The sequence below is a fragment of the Convolutriloba macropyga genome, chromosome 9, assembly GCF_964194025.1.
Source record: "Convolutriloba macropyga chromosome 9, txConMacr16.3, whole genome shotgun sequence".
Lineage (NCBI taxonomy): Eukaryota > Metazoa > Xenacoelomorpha > Acoela > Convolutidae > Convolutriloba > Convolutriloba macropyga.
In genome coordinates, this window is record NC_134476.1 from 9629537 (window position 1) to 9651592 (window position 22056).

At 34.9% G+C, this 22056-nt stretch overlaps 1 protein-coding gene across 3 annotated transcripts in view; it reads left to right on the plus strand.

Moving 5' to 3' along the window:
• Window positions 1-1463: 1463 nt before the first annotated feature.
• The window catches only part of LOC142345594 (uncharacterized), a 45383-nt gene continuing 24790 nt past the window's right edge, over window positions 1464-22056 (plus strand). The window contains exons 1-7 of one of the 3 annotated variants that reach the window (XM_075397721.1): window positions 1464-1640; window positions 2451-2540; window positions 4887-5132; window positions 5729-5851; window positions 9301-9428; window positions 20278-20309; window positions 21761-21942. In XM_075397721.1, coding sequence (XP_075253836.1) covers window positions 2457-2540; window positions 4887-5132; window positions 5729-5851; window positions 9301-9428; window positions 20278-20309; window positions 21761-21942 — 795 coding nt within the window. In that variant the 5' untranslated portion in view covers window positions 1464-1640; window positions 2451-2456. The remainder of the gene's footprint in view (window positions 1641-2450; window positions 2541-4886; window positions 5133-5728; window positions 5852-9300; window positions 9429-20277; window positions 20310-21760; window positions 21943-22056) is intronic. The other 2 variants (XM_075397722.1, XM_075397723.1) reach the window with 2 other exon arrangements.

Genomic DNA, 22056 nt, shown 5'->3' on the forward strand with positions numbered 1-22056 from the left:
CTCAACACCTGAATCAGGTTCGGGATCAATAAAGGACAACTGCTTATAATCTTTTGTGTTCGACACCTAAAATCTACGGGAGGGGAGAGGGGATGAAAAGTTCATTGCTGGAAATTTTTCGCCAATTACTAGCTGTTGGGGCCTTAACTTCCACGTTTCAGGTGATATTTTACTCTTGCCGCAGACTCAGCTTCATTGCAACCATATATTTTGCTGAATTATAATTAATTTACGAATCCACTTCACTACTACTGTTGAAGATTTTTCTCTCTGCTTTGTTAAACCATAGTGTTGTTTTAATTCAGTCACAGAGCTTACAATATTGCTTATAAAACGGATGAGTGAAATGTCCTTTTTAATTTGACCTTATTGAGTACGTTTGCTGGGATTCTACAATTAATTTTGTAAAATACTGCAATCGCGTGCTGGTACCGAAAATATGTATTGAGATACGAAAATTGAAACCAGCTTCAAAAGTTTGTGAATTTTCTCAAAAGAACAGTATCGGTAGATGCTTGTTATGAATAACAATTCACGTTCAGTATAACACAGGTGCTTAGCTTGATAAATATGAGGAGTCAAATATATTATCTGTTTGTACATAGAAAGGATTTAAGTTAGTTGATAGTTCAATGTTATTATTTCGTGAAAGTTTTAATCGGGAATATTAGAAAGCCGATGAGTTCATTTTATGGATCTTTTCAACCATCGCCTGCCCTATTGCAAAAGCGGGGGGGGGGGGGGCAATTTATGAATAGAATGCAAACGAGCAATTTATTAATGGCTCTCGAACAAAGTTTGAAGCAATTATTGTAAACGTGTTGGTCTATTTTTTGCAAAATTTTCGCTGGCCGTTTTGACTTCTCGAGTAAATTTTACGCCCTTGACTTTTACTTTTGCTTGATCTAAGTTTCTCTCTCATTCACAAATGTCAGTTTACTTCTAAAATTTGAATGAAAAATGCGCCAAAATTAGTGTCATTTTTTTAACTTAAAATCTAACTAGTGGTATATATTAACTTCTAATTACGTCATTTGAAGCCCCCTTTAGTGATTTTAGTTGGATACCCCCCCCCCCCCCCCTGAAGCAGGGTGCAATAGATTCCAGCTCCCACTAATCTTTCGAGAGCAGTTATTCCGACGTTAGTCAGCTATGTTTGACCAATCAAAAAATAAATCTAAACCATAAGCTCATTTACAATCGTGAGTATTATTTAATTTAGCGTCGAGTATAGTTAAAAAGGGGCGGGGGAGGCAATTCTCTACTAGCTAGCAAAGGGGAGGCGGTTGTTGAAAAGACAAAGATCCAACTTTTTTAGAGTTCTGTGGTATGGCATCTACCATTTTGCTAACAAACAAGCGTTCCGAGTTTAACTTAACAAGAGTTCAAGAATTAATTATTGAAACTAGCTCTAAAGCTGATTGAGGATACAAATTGCAGAAATTTGATAGCAAAGTACCAGTTGTTTCTGTAAAGTTCTGCTGTTCTTTTCAGATAGTTTTGTAGCTTTTACATTTTTATCGACCCCGCAATTTGACGAACAACAAATCTGCTGAGCCTTGAATGAGAAAGTGAAAGGCAAGCCCAACTTCAAGTGAATTATGACAATAACTCTCTCTTCTCGTACAAAAATCTGAACAGTAAGTTTTAATTTATGATCGTCTTTGTTAAGTTTTAATTTATATTAGTCTTTGTGACGTTTATGAGCGGACGTTGTTTATATAGCATTATATTGTGTTTAAATTACGCGTGGTTTACTCACAGCGTTAGAAGCGGGGGGGGGGGGGCGTGTGTTGATGTACACTGTTTTTCATACCACAAAAACTAGCATTTATATGGTGGGATTTTTGCCGAATGGCCTCTCAAATCCCCCCCCCCCCAATCGACTGCCAATTTTCGACTGTGATATCTGCTGTTGTTAACTCATTTAGTTTTAAATCTATTCGGAGGTTTCAAAAAATAATTGATGCTAATCTTTGATTAAAATTGTATTCACACCTTAAACATTCACGGTATCTTCCTTTTAATAGCATTTTAATTGACTTCTCTCTCTCTATTAACTAGCTTCCCTGAATTGGACCCGAAGCCTGATTGGCTGCTATATTGACCAATCACAACACGACTGTAACCTGAAAACCTGAACAATACCTCCCACCGTTCATTCACTCTATTGACTGAGTTTCTGGTTTACGCACGTGGCATTTTGCCCAAAAAAGGGTCCACGATTCGCAAGAAAAATTGAGCTAAAGTTCTCAATTTGATGAGCCAACTCGATATGGTAAAATGAAAGCTGCTCAGATCACAATTCAACTCAGCCTATGTTAAAAACGCAGCATCTTTTGTAATAAAATCCTGCTAAACGAGCACAAAAACATTGCCTCCAGCTTTTGAAACATTCAAATAGTCGAGTCGGTGCTGTGGTAATAAGTTGGTGTCGTGTGATACCTTAGTCGTGTATGGCGGCTAGTGGGGGCGTTCAACAGCAGCCCCACAGAATGACATTGCCCAAAATGGACAGTCTGAAATCACAACACTCCCGGGTAAATAACAAATAACAAACCAACAAAGGAGTTCTTGCATCGTCGACTGTGAGGTTGTTTGCGGTTCTGGAAATCATTGTTTCCTAAAATCCTAGTTTAGTTCTGTTTCGTAGCTTGATCTTATTCGGTGGCATCTTGTGTTATTGGATGTGTCTTCATTCTTAGTTAAATATAACTAGCAAGTGCATGATTTTATTGGCATGAGTCTTAAATAAAATTAATTTTTGCAAAATTAAGTTTCCTTAAATTACGCTGTGTTTGAAACGATGATCTGGCGTTATGATGTTCTTCATGTTTAAATATGGCATGTTATGTTTTTAACGGCGAAAGTAAGTCAGCACTCCCTAGTTTTACGAAATAAAAATACAATTTTTGAGATAATTTTAATACACCTTAAACTGAAGTTTCGAACATAATTTATACACCATTGATCCCCTACACTAGTGTTCTGGTCTACCTCAAAAATTCGGATAAAACGCAACATTACCTTCAATGAACAGAAAAACACAATGTTCGCTCACCCGAAATTCCAATGCAAAGTTAATGAACAATCCAAGTTTCCCAGTAACAAGAAAGGTGTCTCAAAATGTGATGTTTTTACGTTTGTTCAACTACGATTGAGTTAGAGGGAGATTAGAGGGAGAAAGTATGTGATTAAAATGTGATATCGTGACAACTTTCTTTTTCCTGTGAGACTTAGATGGAGTTGATAGACTTTACCTTGGGCTACCTTGTTAGCTACAGTTACGTATTATCCGAATATCACAGGTAGGGAAGGGAGGACCACTGGCGTAGATGATCAATGGTGAAAAACATTTTGCAAAGTCTGATTACAAATTGGAGTAAAATTGTATCAAAAATTGAACGTTTACTTCGTAATACTAGGGGCGTGAACTTAGTTTTGACGTTCAGTGTACGTCAGATCACAAATCCTAGTCCCGTCGTGCCCTGAGCAGAGCACTTGGGCGCACCTCTGGCTACTGGAATTTTTCAACGTATACTTGGATTTTAATGAAATGTTTTGATGTGAAAGTGGTTACCGTTTGAATTTCCTCAAAGGTGCTCCGACAGAGGTCCAATTATCGAAGAAGCATCAATTGTGCTTCAAAATATAATCAAATAATTTAAATCGATGTCAGAGCAAATTACCCAAGGCCAATCAATGACCGATACGTCAAAATACCCTAAATTTACCCAATCTTTTACATTATTTTTAAAATTAAAAGAAAGGCTATTTATCATTGCAGTTTATGAGCGCCAAGATGGCCTCTGAGATTTGATATGAAATTAGCACAATCGAACATGAGATCATATTTACCGCTAAGTATGATGAAACATGCTTGTAATACCAACTGCTAATTTAATCTTAATGATTAAAAATTATTTATGTATTAATGATTTAAAATTTGTATTGGGTGTTTTGTTATTGAGTTAAGTTTTGTAACCCCTGTATCTACTTTAATTTGATCAACGCTTTCCTCTTTTGTTTGTGCGCATTTAAAAGTTATACAGGTAAATCTTGTCCTTTGTTGGATGACATAACATTTGAAGTGACTATATAGACAAGCTTTAACGTCATTTATAAGGAATAGGGGTATGCTACTACGAAGTGAACAAATTGTCTAAAGGTACTCCTTAAATATTTAGCGCCTTGTAATTTCTGATTTCTGATAAATTTCATGGATTATTGCTTTTGACTATTTTTGCTGACTCAAGACCATTTACTCCAGCTATATCTATCTCATTTTGCTGAAGTTTGTTTTTTTACTCAAAACATGATTTGATAAATGTTAACTGCATGGAAGTAATTAGTTTAATTTCTCATCACTTTTTGAAATTTCAAAAATTGATTAGCGATTTTATCTATTTTTATCACGACAATAGAATAAATGTCTGTCTCCTGAAACATTCAAAGCTACTAATGCCATTTTTAATTAACATAGTAGGTAAATAATGTAAATAGGTAAAAATAATAGGTAAAATTGTAAATAATCATTTACACAGTTACTGGGTTTCCCATAACAACTCCAGGTCCAACCGAAAGAAATGGTGTGTAGAATTAAAACAATAGTTTGTAATAGTTCAACTTCCATTACTCCGTGGAAAACTATTTTAGCGCATTTAGGTCATGTGCAACCACCTTTCACTTTTAATCCACCATGAGAAAAATTTACTAGTTCATTAAAAAAACAACGGGCAGTAATACAGAAGAAGTTTTTTTGTCATTGTTTTTACCGCATGCTTGCGCTTGTTGTTTGCAACACTAACACTGCATGAGTATTTATCCCCTGTAGCATGAGTGCTTTTTGTATTTTGAAGGTTTATTACTTTCAAATTCTTTTTCAGGGTTCGGAGGAATCCTATAGTGGAATGGCAGGAACTGGTGGAGGTGGAGGCGGAAGGGCTTCCATGTCTGATCTCTCTTTACACGATGAAGATGCAAATAACAATAACAGTTCCAACTCCAATGGTCCCCCCAACTCGTCGTCTACGGGGAGTGGGGGCAATTCGGGCGGAGCCGGGGGAGGCAATCGAGAAATGACCAAAGCCGAGTTGGAACAGGTTGCATTCGAAGCACTGGAAAAGGCATACGTTAGTATCATTTGCTCATTCATAACTGAGTGACGGAGAATGATGGAACTTCTAAACAAAAAACTGATATTATTGTATCTAGATTTTATATGATTTGGATTTAAGTTTGTTTTCTCAGATTTTAAATTTAATAGCACGGTAGGCAAGATATTTTGGACTGAATGCCCCCCTTGCTTCTCATCTCTGGCGTGTCTTTATTCTAACTTTGGTGTCTCTTAAATTAGTATGTCGAATTGGAATTCTTCGGAGAAATGAGTTATTTCCATCGAAAATTTTTTACTGCCTGAAAAATTTTAAATTTTTTACTTTCTATTATGAAACATTAGATCTAAGGTTTCAAATGACAATGTGCTCATAAACCGTGGCGCACGGTCGTTTTTTTTTAAAATAAAAGTGCCTCAATAGTGATGCCTTTAATATCGACCAATCAGAGCTCACGAAATAAGAGACCTAATTTATCATTTTACATCATTTTGCTCTGCGCCCGCTCGGCTCCACCGTCGTCCCCCGATGGGCTAGGAAGTGAAGCCGAACGTGGACAGAGTCGAATTAGATAAAATAGACGTTGTTTGAATAATCTGATGGTTTATTTGCAGACTAAGCCGGTGGCCTTCTCAGTGAGAACAAACATAGACTACGATGGAACTCAGGACGAAGAGGTGCCCTACTTGGGCAGAGCAATCAGCTTCAACAACAAGGACTTCCTACACATCAAAGAGGTACACAACACAACGAATTCCCTCACTCTTTAAACTAACTAACTGCACATGTGATTGCTCTTGAGCAAAAAATGCAACAAACTTTTAAGTTGGCCTAATTTTGTTATTATCAGCTGCGATAGCTGATTGAGCTATGGTTGGTCTTCCCTTTTTGACATCGTTGCGCTAGATTGAAACATCGAGTTGTTTTTGCAGCATTTATTACTGTAGTTTTAAAGCAGAGAGAAATGCGTTTCAAAGAAAATTGTTTTTCCCATTAATTATTTTTCCATGTGTGGCAATTTGCTTTAATTTTCATAGTTGCTTCGAGTTTTTTATCTGTTTTTTTCCTAAGTGGTTTTCAAAGTCGATTGCTAGTTCTTTCGAGATCTGATTTTTCTCAAATATTTTGTATTGTAATTCAAGACTTGCCCTGCTGTTTTTTTCGCTGTTATCAATTGTCTTGTAAACATTTAATCACATGCCAGAAGTTAAGGAGCAATATTTCTCAGTGACTTCTAGCTCTCAGCAGCTGCTTGTGTTTGCGTGACGTAATTTGTTTGTTACTTTATGACAGATTTGATGCGTACAGATACTTATATTACTGGAAGACATTAGTGTTTGAAGCTCGATTGCAACATGAAGATGGAATTAGAAGTCAGTCTCAGTTTTTAAATCCAGCTTTTGTCTCATTTTTTGATAACTTTTGTCTTGGTAGTCGTTCAGCTAGGGTCTCAAGAGGCTGTTATCGTCCGGAGATTTTGCGGTTAATGTCCGGTAATCTGCCGGCTATGTTGACGATATGTATCTTGAGCTCTTTTAAATTACCATATAAGTTGTACCGTATAATACATTTCAACCTCAATCAACCACGGTTCTAATCTATCGATTCATTTTTTGATCATATCGTTTATGGTGTTGATTTATGTGTGTTGACAATGAGGCCCAGTAATGTGCATCTGCAAAAAAAATGTTCCGACCCCGTTTATCCACATCTTTGACTTCATTATTCGACAAATGAGGAAGAGTCTGGAAACTTTCAAAACGTTACTGGTACCAAAAGCTACTAAATGAATTAAATTATGGTGCATTGACGGGCGATGAGACCTGTCATTAATGAGACAAGACACACAACAGAAACAACAAACATTACATTTGTCAAAAACTGAATATCTATTTCTTTTTTAATAGCAGCAAAGCGATCGCTGAGGCTATTATTGTCAAGATATCTGTTACGACCATATGACGTCATAAGCACTTCAAATCTGCTTTTTGCTCATTCTTTCACTCTTAGTGGAGCGATTATTTTTGGTTCATTCGCGTGATTGAGATTTTGTTCTCACGTGGCTTACCTCACTCTCAAAAATGACTTCCCAGCTCTGAAATTGACTTTTCTTTACTTAATTCAAAATGTTAAGGCGGAGTGAGTGTGTGCCACTCTGATTGAAGGTTATTTGAGGGCGTCTAATAGAAGCTGCAATAAGTTATAAAGATTCTCAGTTAAAGTAAAACATCTTTTTGACGCTGCCGTCAAAAAGCTATTGCGGTTATTTTCTGGCAATCTGCAAGCTATGTTAAACTCTTAGTAACAAAAGCGGAATAGCATCAGACAACGCTTAAGTAAACAAAATATCTTATTAGAAAGATGGGCCTGTCCTTTATGAGCCTAGGTAAGAAGTCGACAAAAAGGGGGCAAAGTTTAAAAATCCACTGGATTTTTTTAAGCTAAGCTTTTTCAATAGTCATAATTATAAGCTTTCAACTGCAAAGAAACTAGATAGTTTCAATTTTAATTCCTTCTGAAGTCAATGGGGCCTGGTATTAGTGAGACTAAGTCATAAGACTGCACAATAATTGCGAATAAAGGCAAAAACCAAAAATTCTATCAATTTACAGAAGTGTTGTCAAAACAATTAAAACAGTCGCGATGTTACGACCATATGACGTCACAACCACTTCAAATCTGCTTTTTGTTCATTCGTTCATGCAATTTCAACTGAATTGCGTGCGTGACGTCATTTTTCGCTCTTAGTGGAGCGAGTTATTTGTTCATTCGCGTGATTAAGTTGTTGGTCACATTTGACTTACCTCACTCTCAAAAATGACTTCCTCACTTTGAAATTGACTTTACTTTAATTCAAAAAGATAAGTTCAAATGGGTATTTGTCACTCTAAATGAAGGTTATTTGAGAGCAGCTAATAGAGGCAGCAAAAACTTATACAGATTTTTAATCAAAATATAACATATCAGCCTTCAATGAAGAGACGAGTTTTTTTTTGGTCTTTTTTACTGTTTTTTTTAGACTGCAGATCTACAAAGCTATTGCGGCTATTTTCTGGCAATCTGTCAGCTGTGTTGTTAATTGCGGCCCTCACCTATCATCAAGGCGATAATGTGACATAGACCAAAAAGAGACTCATTTATGGGCAAACATACAAAATTCACTTTTTTGAAAACTTGTATCGAAGTAAACAAAACCATTAGTTAAAACATTAGTAAACAACTTTACTCATTATATTCTGTCTAATTGGAAAAAGGATGTGACACTCTGACAGAAATTATATTACAATGATTGCAAAGTTCAAAAATGCGCTCATATTTTCTGCAAACAAATAGTTCATGTATTTGAAGTCAGAGCCATTAGGTATCAACTGAACGCATTAAATAGTACTTATACATTTTAAGGAATGAAATTCGACTTCGAATTAATGAGTCTTAGTCATAGGACAACAAATGAACAACAATTAAAGGAAAAACTCAAAAGTTCATTGAAAGTTTACGAAACCAGATTGTTAAATCTCTCTGACATAAAACAAAATGCAAAAACAGTTTTTAAAAAGCAGCGATCCAATTCAATTTGAATCATTTTTTGATGAGTGCAGACCTTGGAGCGATACATATTTTGGCAAGAAATCTTAATATATCACAAAACAATTTAAACCTCGATAACTACTCGCAAAAACCGAAACCCACGAAAGCCTTTAAATTACTCGAATAAAGTGTGAAGCAATCTTAGTAAACGTGTGTGTCTTTTATGCAAAATTTTTGCTTAATCGTTTTGTTCTTGAACATTCTTTCGGTTTCACTTCTCGAGTGACTTTTTCAAGCTTATAAATTGTACTGATTCAAAAATTAAGTCTGTTGTTAACACAAAAGTGATTAACATAAGCTATGACATTAGGACAGGGCCCTGATAGCCGAGTGGTTAATGATTTTTTGATTTTTCGATCACGATAAAGCTAGACTCTCTAGACCGCTAGCCACTGACGAAGCCAACCGCTCGCCAGTTGTTTGAGAGCAATTCGTCCGTTAGTCGGGTATGTTGTCTGCTGTTGTTTAAATATGTCCAAGAGCAGCGCATTGTGCTGAATAGTGTGGACTGTCAATTTGAAAATAATCATTTTTATATTAAGTAAATTTGCCAAAAGCATGAATATGTATAATGTACACTTGATGCGTTGTGTTTTAGAAGTTTAACAACGACTGGTGGATTGGGCGGATTGTGAAGGAGGATGGAGACATTGGGTTCATTCCTTCGCCCGCCAGAATGGAGGCACTCCGTCTATACCACTCACACAAAAGATCCACCGCCAAAGAGTACGTATTTAACATGTTCAGTTCTGGCTACTGATAAAGAAGCATTCAACAATGAACCTTGCAAAATTGTGCTGCGAAATAATACTAATAATACTTTGGATCTTTTCCGTTCTTTTCGAATGTATAAAAAAATCAATCACGTAAAGATATGTACGAAAATTGCTTTTTTCTGTGTTGGTTATATGGTGTGTAGTAATGACAGTAATGCATACAAAATTGGAGTCACACAACATAACGCCTTACTGCACTATTGATTTACATTTCAACAAACAGTTTTTGAGTTCATTGGACTGAGATTTTTCAGCCCAGTTTTTCTGGACCGACGGGTGAATTTGTTAATAATTCCCAATTTTGCTGAAACAGCAGAGGCCATTCTGTATCCTAACTATGGAAAATCGTATTTTGTGATTCCGAAAAGAGCTGATTTCTGTTTCTTTAATTTCCATTCCCCACGGTCCTTTCCTTATTGATTCATAATACACGTAAGTCGAGAAATTCAATAACCAGAAATTTAAAATTTCATTGCTCTCGAACAAAATTTGAGCTATTATTTTAGCTGTATGTCTTTTTTGTGCAAAGTTTTTGCTCGACCGTTTCGACTGTCCGTGTGATTTCTGCATTCTTGGCCTTTGAATTTTGCGCAATCTAAATTTTTTTTCATTAATAGCCGCGTCCTCAATTCCAGGCGGCTATTATAGCGCTCCTAAATTTTTTACAATTCAAAGAATTTGAATTGTATTGGGGGCTGTTTTTTTGTGTTCACTTATTTTTCGATGACTTTGATCTTTCAAAACGGGATAAACAGGTAAAGCTCAGCGGGCAACAAGTAGCATTCGATGACCAAAGTGGACGTTAGTAGTCCATCAAGTGCTTAGAGTGGTGCAGTTGCTGGGATGGCCTCAGTTTAAGGTTAAAAGGTCATTTTTAGGAGTTTTGGGCTCAAAATGTTGCAATTTTTCTTGTTTTTGGTGATTTTTTAAAATTTTTGTTTGATTAGTCATAGGCTGGTTTTTAAAAGTTGATGAAGGGCTTTTGCGATACAAAATTACTCGTTATGACCATTTTATGTGCTATATGTTTTGGTACTACAAACACAAACACGCAAAATGATACTAATTTTTGCAATTTTTTCCAAGTTTTTTTGAAAATTTTGTCATATTTTGAGTTTTTCCATCTTCAAGGGCCAGTGAATCTACTTTAAGGTTTGATAATAGGGCACTGTATAGTTTCTAGTAACAATAGATTCGTTTTCAACATTTTAATGTCTCGAATTTTAGCATTCTTTGATAATATCTGCCATTTTTTTAAGGTTTCCTAAAGTTTTTGTCAATTTTTAATATTTGTCTATTATCAAGTGCCAGTAAACCTATTCCACTGTCTGAAAAAATTACTGCATGGTTGTTATTTTCAATGGATTTGTTTTCAACAATTTAACCTTTCGAATTTTAAAAGTTTTCTGAGAAAGTTCGCAATTATAAGTTTTTTCAAAACCTTTGTCTTTTGTTCAGTTTTTCTTGCCTAAGTAGCCAGATAACCTCAAACAAGGTTTGATGGTGTGTTATTAAAAAGTTGCTAGGGGGAAATTGAATGATTTTCACGATTTTAAGAGAACTAATATGTATTTTTTGAAATTTGAAATTTTTTAAAAATTATTGCCTATCGATCTTCGAATCAATTAATTTTCTATGGCTTGGAATTGGGTTACTTGATAGCCTCTACAGACACAGAAATGCCTCTTAAGATATTTATATCACAATTTTCAGCAACATTTCATTAAAATTTGCTATTGATTTCATTTTTTTAAATTAATTTTTGGGTCAATTTCGAGTTAATCGATCTTCCAGGACCAATGAATTTTTCAGGCCTTGCAGATAAAATACTGCAACAATTTCAGAAACAAAAATTGATTTTGAACATATTTTTTGTATATGTATACTTAGTGGGATAAAGTTTGCCTTAGGGGTAAAAGCTTCAAAGACTTAGCAATAATTATATTTTTGTTTGGTTTGTTTGATTGTTTGTTTCTCAATTTTTTTTAGATCATTTTGTTTGTGTTTTGGCTAGCATTGTTCAATTGATCTGCTGGTCAGGTGAAGTATGTCGAAGTTTTTCATTCAATTTTTTGAATTGTATTTCTGGACTTGTCCTGCTATGTTTTTTTTTACTTCGTCAAACAGATTTTTGTTTCGTTTTACCCTGACTTCTTGGAATTGACTTTTTCAATGACTTACCTCACTCAAAAAAATGACTTCTGAACTCACTTATGGAACTTTAAATTTTATGAACGTTTACTTGTTAAAGGTCAATAGTGTGCATCTAAGTAGTACCAAACATATATGCCCTAATTCTTGATTATTAGAGTCTTGAGTTTTTGATTTCGAATATTAATTTTGGGATCTTCTCAGTTTGTGCGCTCAGTACTTTATGCGCCCTCCCCATTTACAAAGCACGTGCCGTTATATAGTAAGTCATTATGTAAAAAAACATTTCACGTGCATCTGAGGGGTGCAAATAATATGCGTCCACTAAGCTGAGGGGGCACAAACGGAAAAGATCCTAATTTTAAAAAGACCTATGAGGGTTTTCTCCTTATAGAGCTTATTTGTTTCATAAAAATGACCGTCCAAAGCTAACCCAAAAAGTCTAGTGGTCTATTAAAGGACTGGTGGTCGATCTGTCTATCTAATCTCTTTAGTTGTTTCAATTCACGGAAGGCCCCAAGCGTCTATCGCGGCTATTTTCCGGCAATCTGCCGGCTATTTTTTACTTATTCAAGGAGCTGCGCTCAATTGTCGGCAGTTTACTGCTTCAAATCAAATGAAAAGTGCGCCGAAATTGGTATCATAAGCTATAGCAACACCATTTGTACTCACTTAGTGAAGTTTGTCCAGTAGGTTAAGACAAAGTTGTGTCCTCTGCCTGTCTGTCAGAAGCAATTCCTCTGACCTTAGTCGCTGACGTCTGATTTTTCCTCCTAACAAGTAATGTAAGATGTTTCCCCATTTTCTTGACCGCGTCAGTTTTTTTCAGGTCACCGAATTGTTTTCCTTGTGGGCACTTTAGGAGTAGACTCAGGAACGGGATTTATTTGTATCGTGAACTGCTGGAAGGAAATAAAATTTGTTCTTGTTTTTTACGACTTGGACACGAGTGTTGGTGGAGCGTATTTTTTCATGAACAATTTTTTCGAGTGTATTTTAAACAGGATGTTAAAGTCAATGCTGCACATTAAAATAAGTGTTTAGGTAAAACGGCTGAACGAATTGAAGAGCAGACAGAAGAGAGTGATTATCTGTTCATGCTGCGTTTTTGAGAGCTAGAAAAGTAGGTGTGAAAAATTTTCGTTTTTGGTTTTTACTTACATTTTCGGTTGAAGTCGTTTATCTTAAACCATAACAATTAATTTTGTGTCTGGAAGCGTTTTTGACCATCTCAATCTTATTTTAGAGTTTTATGTGCAATTTTAAGCCATTTTCGTGATTTCGCTGTTTTGACGCTTTTTAGCGGTTTTTGCACTTTTTTAATGCTTTTATTGTCTTTTTTATTAACTTTATTAACTTTTGTTTGGTTGAAAGTAGTTTCTAAATTGTTTTTCTTGGCCCTTTGATTTTGTCAGTATCAATTTAAATTTGTTTTAGTTTAAGATAATATGCTAAATTTCAATAACTTTTTTCCCTTAATTTTCTGTTGTCAAAGTTTTGCCTAATTGCTGGGTTGTTCTCCTTTTTTCGAGATGTATCGTTTGGCATGTTTTCCCGTCTTTTGATATTCATATTTAAATTACAATTAAACTTTGCCCTGATCATTTCTCCTCTTTTTATTGTTTAAAGCTGAATGGTATGATGAAGTAAGTTTGTATTTTTGTCAGTTAATGGTTGGTTTGGGTGTTAGTTAATTTTTATTTCGATTCGAGTGGACCCCGGAGCCTTTTGGCTATTTTTTCGAATTCCTATTTCATCCGACGTTATACCAGTGCGAAGGACTTGGGTTGAGGTCTTTATAATATATCAGAATTAAAGAAGAGTTGACAGATAAATTTTTTATCACCCTTGACTTCTTGATTTTCGTGTGATCTATTTCATTCAAAATTTTAACCAGCTGAACTCAAGTGGCGGTAGTTTACTACTAAACGTCGAATGAAGAGGGTGATGAAAATGGTTAATTTTTTAACATTAAATCTTCCTTTTTGAACTATATAAGCTATAATAACGTCGTTTGAAGCCCCATAATAAACCTATGGAACTGTTATTACCCCTCGCTAGATGAAGTAATAATAGAATCTAGCCCCCGTCAGCTGTTCGAGAGCAATTCGTCGGTTATGTTTAATTTGTGTATGTTTGTGAATCTATACCTAAAATGACGGGTCGATGAAATTAAAAACCAGCTCTTACTACCAGAAGACGTGAACTATTTAATGTTTTGTTGATGACAAACAGATTACTCAACTCGTGGATGGGAGACACGGCATCCTCTTCTGCACTGACTGTTGCACACATGGGGTGACAAACTTTAGCTGTTTTAATCTGATAATCTAGAATATTCTAGATCTTTCTTGACCCGATTCTGTCACTTGTAGAACTACTCTTTAGAAACATAGCACTGCTGTTTCAACCAAAACATTTTGTGCTTCTCAAAATTGAATGTACAATTTTTATAAAGGGTTTATCTATGAACAGAATTTGTCCACCTAATCATGAGAGGATAAGTTGTCCTATGATAAAATTATCTACCTAAATTTGGATCTTTTCCGTTGTCCTCCCTCCCCAGTTTTGTGGATACGTGTTATCGGCAACCCTCAAGCTACTGTGGCACAGTTTTCACATAATGATTTGCTAGATAATAGTGTGTTCTTTAACTTGGTGGTGCATAACGTATTTTTGGGGAAGGGTGAAAAGCAGAATAAGATCATGGAAAAGATCCCAAAAGCTTATTGAATGCCCCCCCCCCCCCAAGCTTAGTGGGCGCATATTATTTGCACCCCCAGATGCACGTGCCTTATTTTTACATATTGATATTATATGTAATGACACGTGCTCTGTAACTAAGGGGCGCAAAACGTACTGGGGGCACAAACGGAAAAGATCCCAATTATTTAGTCCTGAGGTCTTTTTATGCGATTTTTCGCTTGACCGATTTTGCGTCTCCGCCAATTTGACTCAAAAACGGGATCATCAAGTATTGCCCGGAGGCATATAAGACGCCGAGCCTTACACCTTACTAGTTTTTAAGTATGCGATTGACTGAAACTGTTTTCAAACACAATTTCATGGTGTGAATGGAGGTTCTTAATCTTAAAAATTTGATTTTTTTTCTAATCGAGAGAAGTCTTTTGATCAGGTGCTGCATTCAGTGTATGACTTTTCTACTTTGAAAAGTGCTTTTCAAAACCGTTTTTAGCCTTTTTTAATCGATGCTGCATTCATACGCTTTTAATACTACAACGATTTGCAGATCCTAATAATGCTTTTCAAGTGCAAAATTGGCAAGTATTGCTAAATTTTAAAATTAGTTTCTCTTTGTTTTCTTGAGCTTTTTCTCCAAAAAATTCATTTTATGTGACAACGTCGCCTCTGACAGATCATGAATTGAACACCTCTTTTGCAATTGAGGTATTTTTAAAAACAAGGAGGCTCGGTAATGTGCGTTCGCACATTAAGTTCCGACCCCGCTCATCTACATTTTTCACTTAATTGTCTACCAAATGAGGAAGAGATTAAAAAAATTAACATATCAACATATCGTTCAACAAACTTCTAAAAGAATAAGACAATCTACTCTAGAGGACCTATGAGACCTGTAGCTACCATAATATGACTACCAGAAAAGAGGGCAATAAAAATCAAATAGTTACAAATATTAATTACGACCAAAACTCCTTGTCCATTTTTCAAAACCACTAATAACCAAATCAAATTGGCATCAGAAAAAATTTATACTGAGAAGGTTAACCGGCACTTTTTTGGAACAAAATATGGGACTTTTCCTCAATGCGACTTGGCAACAATTTGACTAGAAATGAGCAAAAGGGGCAAAGTTTATTAAAACATTGCTTTATTTTTAAAAAAGACCTTTTAAATTCGAACTGATTAGAAACATTACGCATCAATAGAGAGTCTTTTATACCTCAATAGAGAGCGACTGAGGCCTTTCATTATCCAGGATATGTCATACGACTACAAAAAGAACGACAGATACAGGCAAAAACTACAAATTTGCACGAAAAATTATGCACGAAAACGATGTCCCCCCAATCAATTAAATATTAAGTTGATCACTAAAAACAATGAAAATCTTCCTGTGTATTTTTTGAAGGTAACAACATTTGTAAATCAAATGACGCCCATTATTGTGATACTGTGAAAAGAAAACAAAAATCTACAAGAAAGGGGCAGATATGCAAAAATCACGAAAATTTTTTTATGAAAACTGGTTGTTCCAAGAAGAAAGACCATTTGAGGAACATAAAACCGTTTTGAAGAGCAAATTGTATTTCACTAGATAAATGATGTGAATGTTATATAGAGATGCTTGGCTACAATTTAAAAGAAATAAAATTGGCAGATCTCAAAAATCTATCTCTTTTATTAAAAACAATTATTTTCAAAATTCATTGCCAACAAAAGCTTTCGAATAAAAGAGTAGACAATTTGTCTTGCAACTACTCGGAAAACTAAATGCGACTGTTATTAATGAGACCAAATCATAAGATTATAAAATAACATTACATACAAGCTGAACTAATAAGTTTCACAAACAACTTTATGAAACCACAGTTTTGAAGCCATTAAATTCATTAAAGCCATAACCGCGAGAATATAATATCTTCATTTGCGTCTCCTTTGACCATCATAAGGTCTTTCTGTAAAATGACTATCTTAAAATGAAATCAAAAAGAACACAAAAACTGAAAAGTATCTAAACTTCACAAAATTCTTCTGAAACAAATTGTCTGAGCCCTGAAGCCTGAAGACATCATTTAAAACGTTTAGGCAACAGAAAAATTATCGTTTGATTCAACAAAACATTAAAAAGAGCTCTAAATAATGAGGCTCATTTACGAAATTGATACAACATTGTAAAATACGAAAAAAAAACGCAAACCAGAACAAAAAGGGATAAGTTGAAAAATACTATTACTTTTTTTTGAAATTTTATTCGTAAGTCAAAACAACCATTAGCTATTTACCGATATCAGTTATTAAGTTCATTTGGTTATCTATAGTTGGCCAGTGAGACCTTTAATTTCACAATATCTGGCATATGACAACAAAAATTAACAACAAATAAAGGGCAAAAATAAAAAAAACCCTACCAATTACCGCAAGAGAACGGTGTCGAAGCCCTTCAAACCATCTGTTATGCAAACAAAAAATTTGTTCAGTTTCAAATGTTGTAAAGCTTTTATCAGTTAGATTGTTGAATAATGTTACCATTTACAAAAGACAAAAACAACGGTAAAATTGGAAATTATGCACAAGAATCAGAAAATTTTGTATGAAAACTCGTAGTACCAAAAGCAAGAAAACCTTCTGTTAAAACAATCGGCCACAAAATTATTTTGATATTCTATATGGAGGAAACGTTGACCTGTACTAACTGGGAATAAGCAAAATGTTGACTAAAATAATATAAAAAATTGTCAAGTTCAAAAAATCAGAAATTTCCTTAAAACAAATACATTCAATAACATAAGAGACATTAGGTAACAACCGAATCAATAGAAAAGGTTCACCTGTACTTCATGAGGAATAAGTTTGAATCAGACTGCCAAAAGAATAACAATTGAAGGCAAAAGACAAGAATTCAGTTAAATTTATAACTCTTCCTCAAAGCCATAAAAACCCTTTGGTTCTCGGAAAACAAACTGTATCTACATTTGGCCTCAAATTTACGTACTTTGGAGGTGTCATTAACGGAGCCGTGAATAAAAATATTGTCAGTAATTAACATTTAAAAAACAAGCAAAATATTTTGAAGAAAGGCAGCATCAAAATAAAAACCAAAAAGTCTCTGATTCTAAGAATCCATGATATTGTCAAACCTCTCGCTGATTTTGTCGCGCGCCCAGCAAGCCGACCAAGTGTTCCAAGTGTTTGCGAATTAGACCGATTGTTGCGTGGAATTCTTCAAATATTAAAAAAAGAGCGATGCATTTTGTATAATTATCAAGTTAAATCTGCAAAAAACGGCTGAGTATTAATTCCAGAAGACTTTCATAAGGCGCCTAATTGAAACTAGCGCTCTTTTTGAGATTAGAGAGTCTGTTTTAAGGGTTCTAGATCCCTAAGTCTGGCAAACTTTTACAAAGTGGACCAAAAAGAGCATATTTTGTGCCATTTTTGATCAAAAAATTTTGAATTTTGAAAATTTTACCAAAAAAAAATTCAGTCAATCAATTCAGCAACGCTCTTCTATCTCTAACGGTAACAGCAACACTCTGCACTTAAAATTTTTGAATAACTTATTTTGAATTATATTAGCGAAATTGTGCCAAATTTTATCAAAAATTACTGATTGTGAACAAAAACAGTCGAATATTCACAAAACTTTAAACCTCGGTAACTCCCTGTAAAAACGAAAATCGAAAAACTCTTAATTCCGTATTCTACGCTGGACGGGCTTTTCAATGATACCACTCACAATTCTCTACGATGAATATATCGATCGGCCAAAATTGACTGAACAAAAAAAACCCAGTTGAGTATATAGTTCCTCCCTCCCCACTAAAGTGGGGGTGGGAACAATTATACACATTAATATGGTTTTCGACTGTTTCTGTCTAATTTTTTGTTTTTGATTTAATTTCTGCAAAAGTCTTTCAATATAACCTCAGGATTTTATGTTTGCGTTTTCAATAGGTCTCGAAGGAAATTTGAAGTAATTATTGTAAAAGCGTTGGTTTTTCATGCTCAATTTTCGCTTGAACGTTTTGATGTTTTGCGTGTTGTGTTCTAAATTTCTCTCTCATTTAATAGTGTCAGCAGCTGAATGCGGAAATTCACTACCAGGGTCCAATGAATAGTGCGTCGAAATTGGTGTATTTTCAATTTAAATTTTACTGAGGCAGGCTACAATAGATTCGAGCTGTCTCTAGTCTTTCAAGAGTAATTCTTCCGGAGTTAGTTGGTCGTTAATAGCCGCAGAGCGATTGCTGGGGCTATTATTGGCCTTCTCCGTTTTTTTTATTTCGTCATGATTTTTTACGACCATATTGCGTCACAGCCACTTAAATCTGGTTTTAAATAGTTTGTTCACGCAATTTCAACTGAAGTGCGTGTGTGTTGTCATTTCTTACTCTTAGGCGAGTGAGTTTTTCTTGTTCATTCGTGTGATTAAGTTTTTGGTCACTGGGGACTTACTTCTCTCAAAAATTACCTCCTCACTCTGAAATTAACTTTTCTTTACTCTAATTCAAAAGAGATATGGTTCTCTAATTGAAGGTTATTTAAAAAAGCTAATTGATGAAGCAATAATTTTTACAGATTCTCAATCAAACTATATCTCATCACTTAATGAAACGAGTAATTTTTTTGGTCTGTCTTTTTTTTCCTTTTTTTGAGACTGCCAATCTACAAAGCTAATACGGCTATTTTCTGGCAATCTGACAGCTATGAAATCCAGTGAAATTTTAATTCATAATATTAGTTTTAACTATATTTTGACAATATTTTTGTGTTTCGAACCTTTCAACTGCTTCTTTTTTTTTTAAAAAAAATTCAAATAGGAGGATGGCTATGCAATTTTCTAGCCATTAATACAAAATTATTGAATGCATTTTTTCTTTTTCTGTTTTTTTTTTAAATTTGCAAGTTTTAATCCATTTCGTCGCCTATGTCTCTTAAATCTTTTTTTGTTGAAAAATGCAGTTGTTTCTGAGAATACTATCTGCTTTATGATTTCCGAATGTGTCTTCTGGGTCACAGATTTGACTTTGGAGTTTCTAAGACCGTTATCATTTGTTATCTGGTGGCTTTTTCTAGCTGGGTCGGTTTTTTAGCCTATCAATGTTTGTCCATTCGAAGATTTCTGGGCCTTTTTCAACTTTACCAGATGTTTCTAATAATACCAAATTATAAGGTTTCATAATTTGACAGTAATTGTTTTGTTACAAAATTATTTGTTTAGGTTTAAATATTTGCGTTTTTTGCTCGCTGTCTGAATTATGTCGTAACTGTTTTGTCAGGCTGTTTTGGCGATGTCAATGCTCAAATCTTTCTCGTTATGAAAGCTGGATATTTTTGAAATATTTTATGCAATTCTGGTTAGGTAAAGAATAAATGGTTTTAAGACAAAAGATGGTTTGGCTGCAGCTATGGCTTTGTCTGTGAAGTTAGACGGTTTCCGTTTGCTTCCGGAATTCCTCCGGCTGTTTTTTGTTTCGTCGTCTGACGGTCAATTTTGGTTTTGCGTTCTTTCTAGCACCTGTTTTCAATTTTGGAGCGACTGAAGTATATAGCTTTTAAAGAGGCGCCGAGAACTTTTTCAACTCATTTCTGTATAAGGGTCTGTCTGTGTTTTAAGGCACACAAGTGTATTTCGTAATTATCTCGGCGATCTGCCGGTTATGTTACTGAACAGCCCGTTATGTGGATTCACAAAACGAAATCTAAGCTTTGCTGTTGTTGATCTGTTCTAAGTGTTGTATGATAGTTATACATAGTTAAAAGGTTTCATTTCAATTCTTAATTAATTCAAGTGATGTTATCCTATTGATTGGTAAATTTTAAAAAGTGGTGACTGATTATTTTTATGCGCAACTGAAGGTTTTTGCTGCTCTTGTCTAGAAGTAATTTTTATTCACTAAGTTATAACTAAACTAATAACAGATAATTTGTTTTCGCTGCTATAGTGGAGTAACAGGGGAAACCCCTCCGGCATCAGGTAACGAGAAACAACCAGTCAGAATTGCAATAATTGCTCTGGAAATCGGAAATCTATCAACGGAACTGTTTCCTCCTCCCCCTCCACCCGTGACCAAAATTTTGGCTTTAATTACGCAGTGTTATTTTACTAAGCGGTAGAACTGTCCCTTACAATTTATGTAGGTATAATTGTAAATTTGTAGCTTAAAAATGTCAATTATGGAGGCTAATAATCTCCCTGGAGGGTAATAATCAACGGAACAACCCCCCCCCCCCCCCACTTGACTGTCAAACAACTACGCACTTGGCCTTGCGGACCATGGCCATGCCTTCCGATGACAGGAAACAGTTCCAACCTGTTGCATGATAACTGGAAAACGGTGACGGTTTTTTTTCAGAAGTGCTTCCAAAATTTGTTGCATGCGATCAAAATTTTGCTAAAATTGACGCTCGATGCTTTCATTTGTCTCTTTTTAACGCCCAATCAAGATTTTACAATTAGGACTTCCATTTGATTTGAAAGTAGCTGTTTTTTGTGCAATTTGTGGATTCATTCGATTATTTAATGTGCAATTCATAATTGGATGTAGCTTGTGCTATCAAGGGAAAGTTGGAAAAGTGGGGAAAATTGCTATCAAGGGAAAAGCAGCCGAAAAATAATTGATTCCGATTTAAAACAGGACTTTTCATCAAGAATCAAGATCAATTTCATCATCCTAAACTATAGGAATGCAAATTCAACCATGATTACAAAACACCCGATTTCATGATTCAAAATTATTAGCAAAAAAATATTCAGTTGTTTGGCTGAATTTGCGGCAGCAAGCCACTTTCATTGCAAACTTTGATATGTTTAATATACATGAACAAAAATAAACACTTGGGCTGGACAATTTAACGTTTTATTGACAATGAAATTTGATAACTTTTCTAACTTATTTCTAATTAGCAAAACAGGGATTTTAGTGTGTTAAATGCAGATGAATGAAGCAGCTATTCTTTCTTATCTATATTATATAATATTGCGAAATGAGAATGAAAGCATTACATTAAATTGGTGCTAAATGTAGTATTCTGGAAAATTTCTGGCAAACTGGCATGCTAATGTAGCGTTTTGATAGTCAAGATATTTCTATGCTCAAAAGAAACTTCATTTTTATTGATGTTAACGGGCTCTTTCTAAGTGCACTCGAAAAACCTATAGTACATAATATAGGCACTTGATAAGTTCCTCCTCAAACGAAAAGCTGAATTTTTAAATTTCACAGCCGAATTTGATAGTCAAGATATTTCTATGCTCAAAAGAAACTTCATTTTTATTGATGTTTACGGGCTCCTTCTAAGTGCACTCGAAAAACCTATAGTACATAATATAGGCACTTGATAAGTTCCTCTTCAAACGAAAAGCTGAATTTTTAAATCGTTTCTTTTTCTGCCAGCATAATTGATTATAAATAAACAATTTTTTAGGTACAGAAGCAGAGAACGACACAGATGATGGCGGTGGTTCTTCGTCTTCCAAAAAGGGACCCCTGGGTAAGAATGCAAGGAAGGGTACCTTCTTCAGGAGGGGGGACAATGTCCCACCCTATGATGTGGTACCCTCAATGCGACCTGTGGTTCTGATCGGACCCTCACTCAAAGGATATGAGGTATGGAAAATTTCTTTATTTTTCCGTTTATGAGTTTTTAGAAAGATTTGCCCTTTTTTCCCAAAAACAGGATAGCCAAAAAAATCAAAACAGCAAAAAGAAAATGTGCATTTT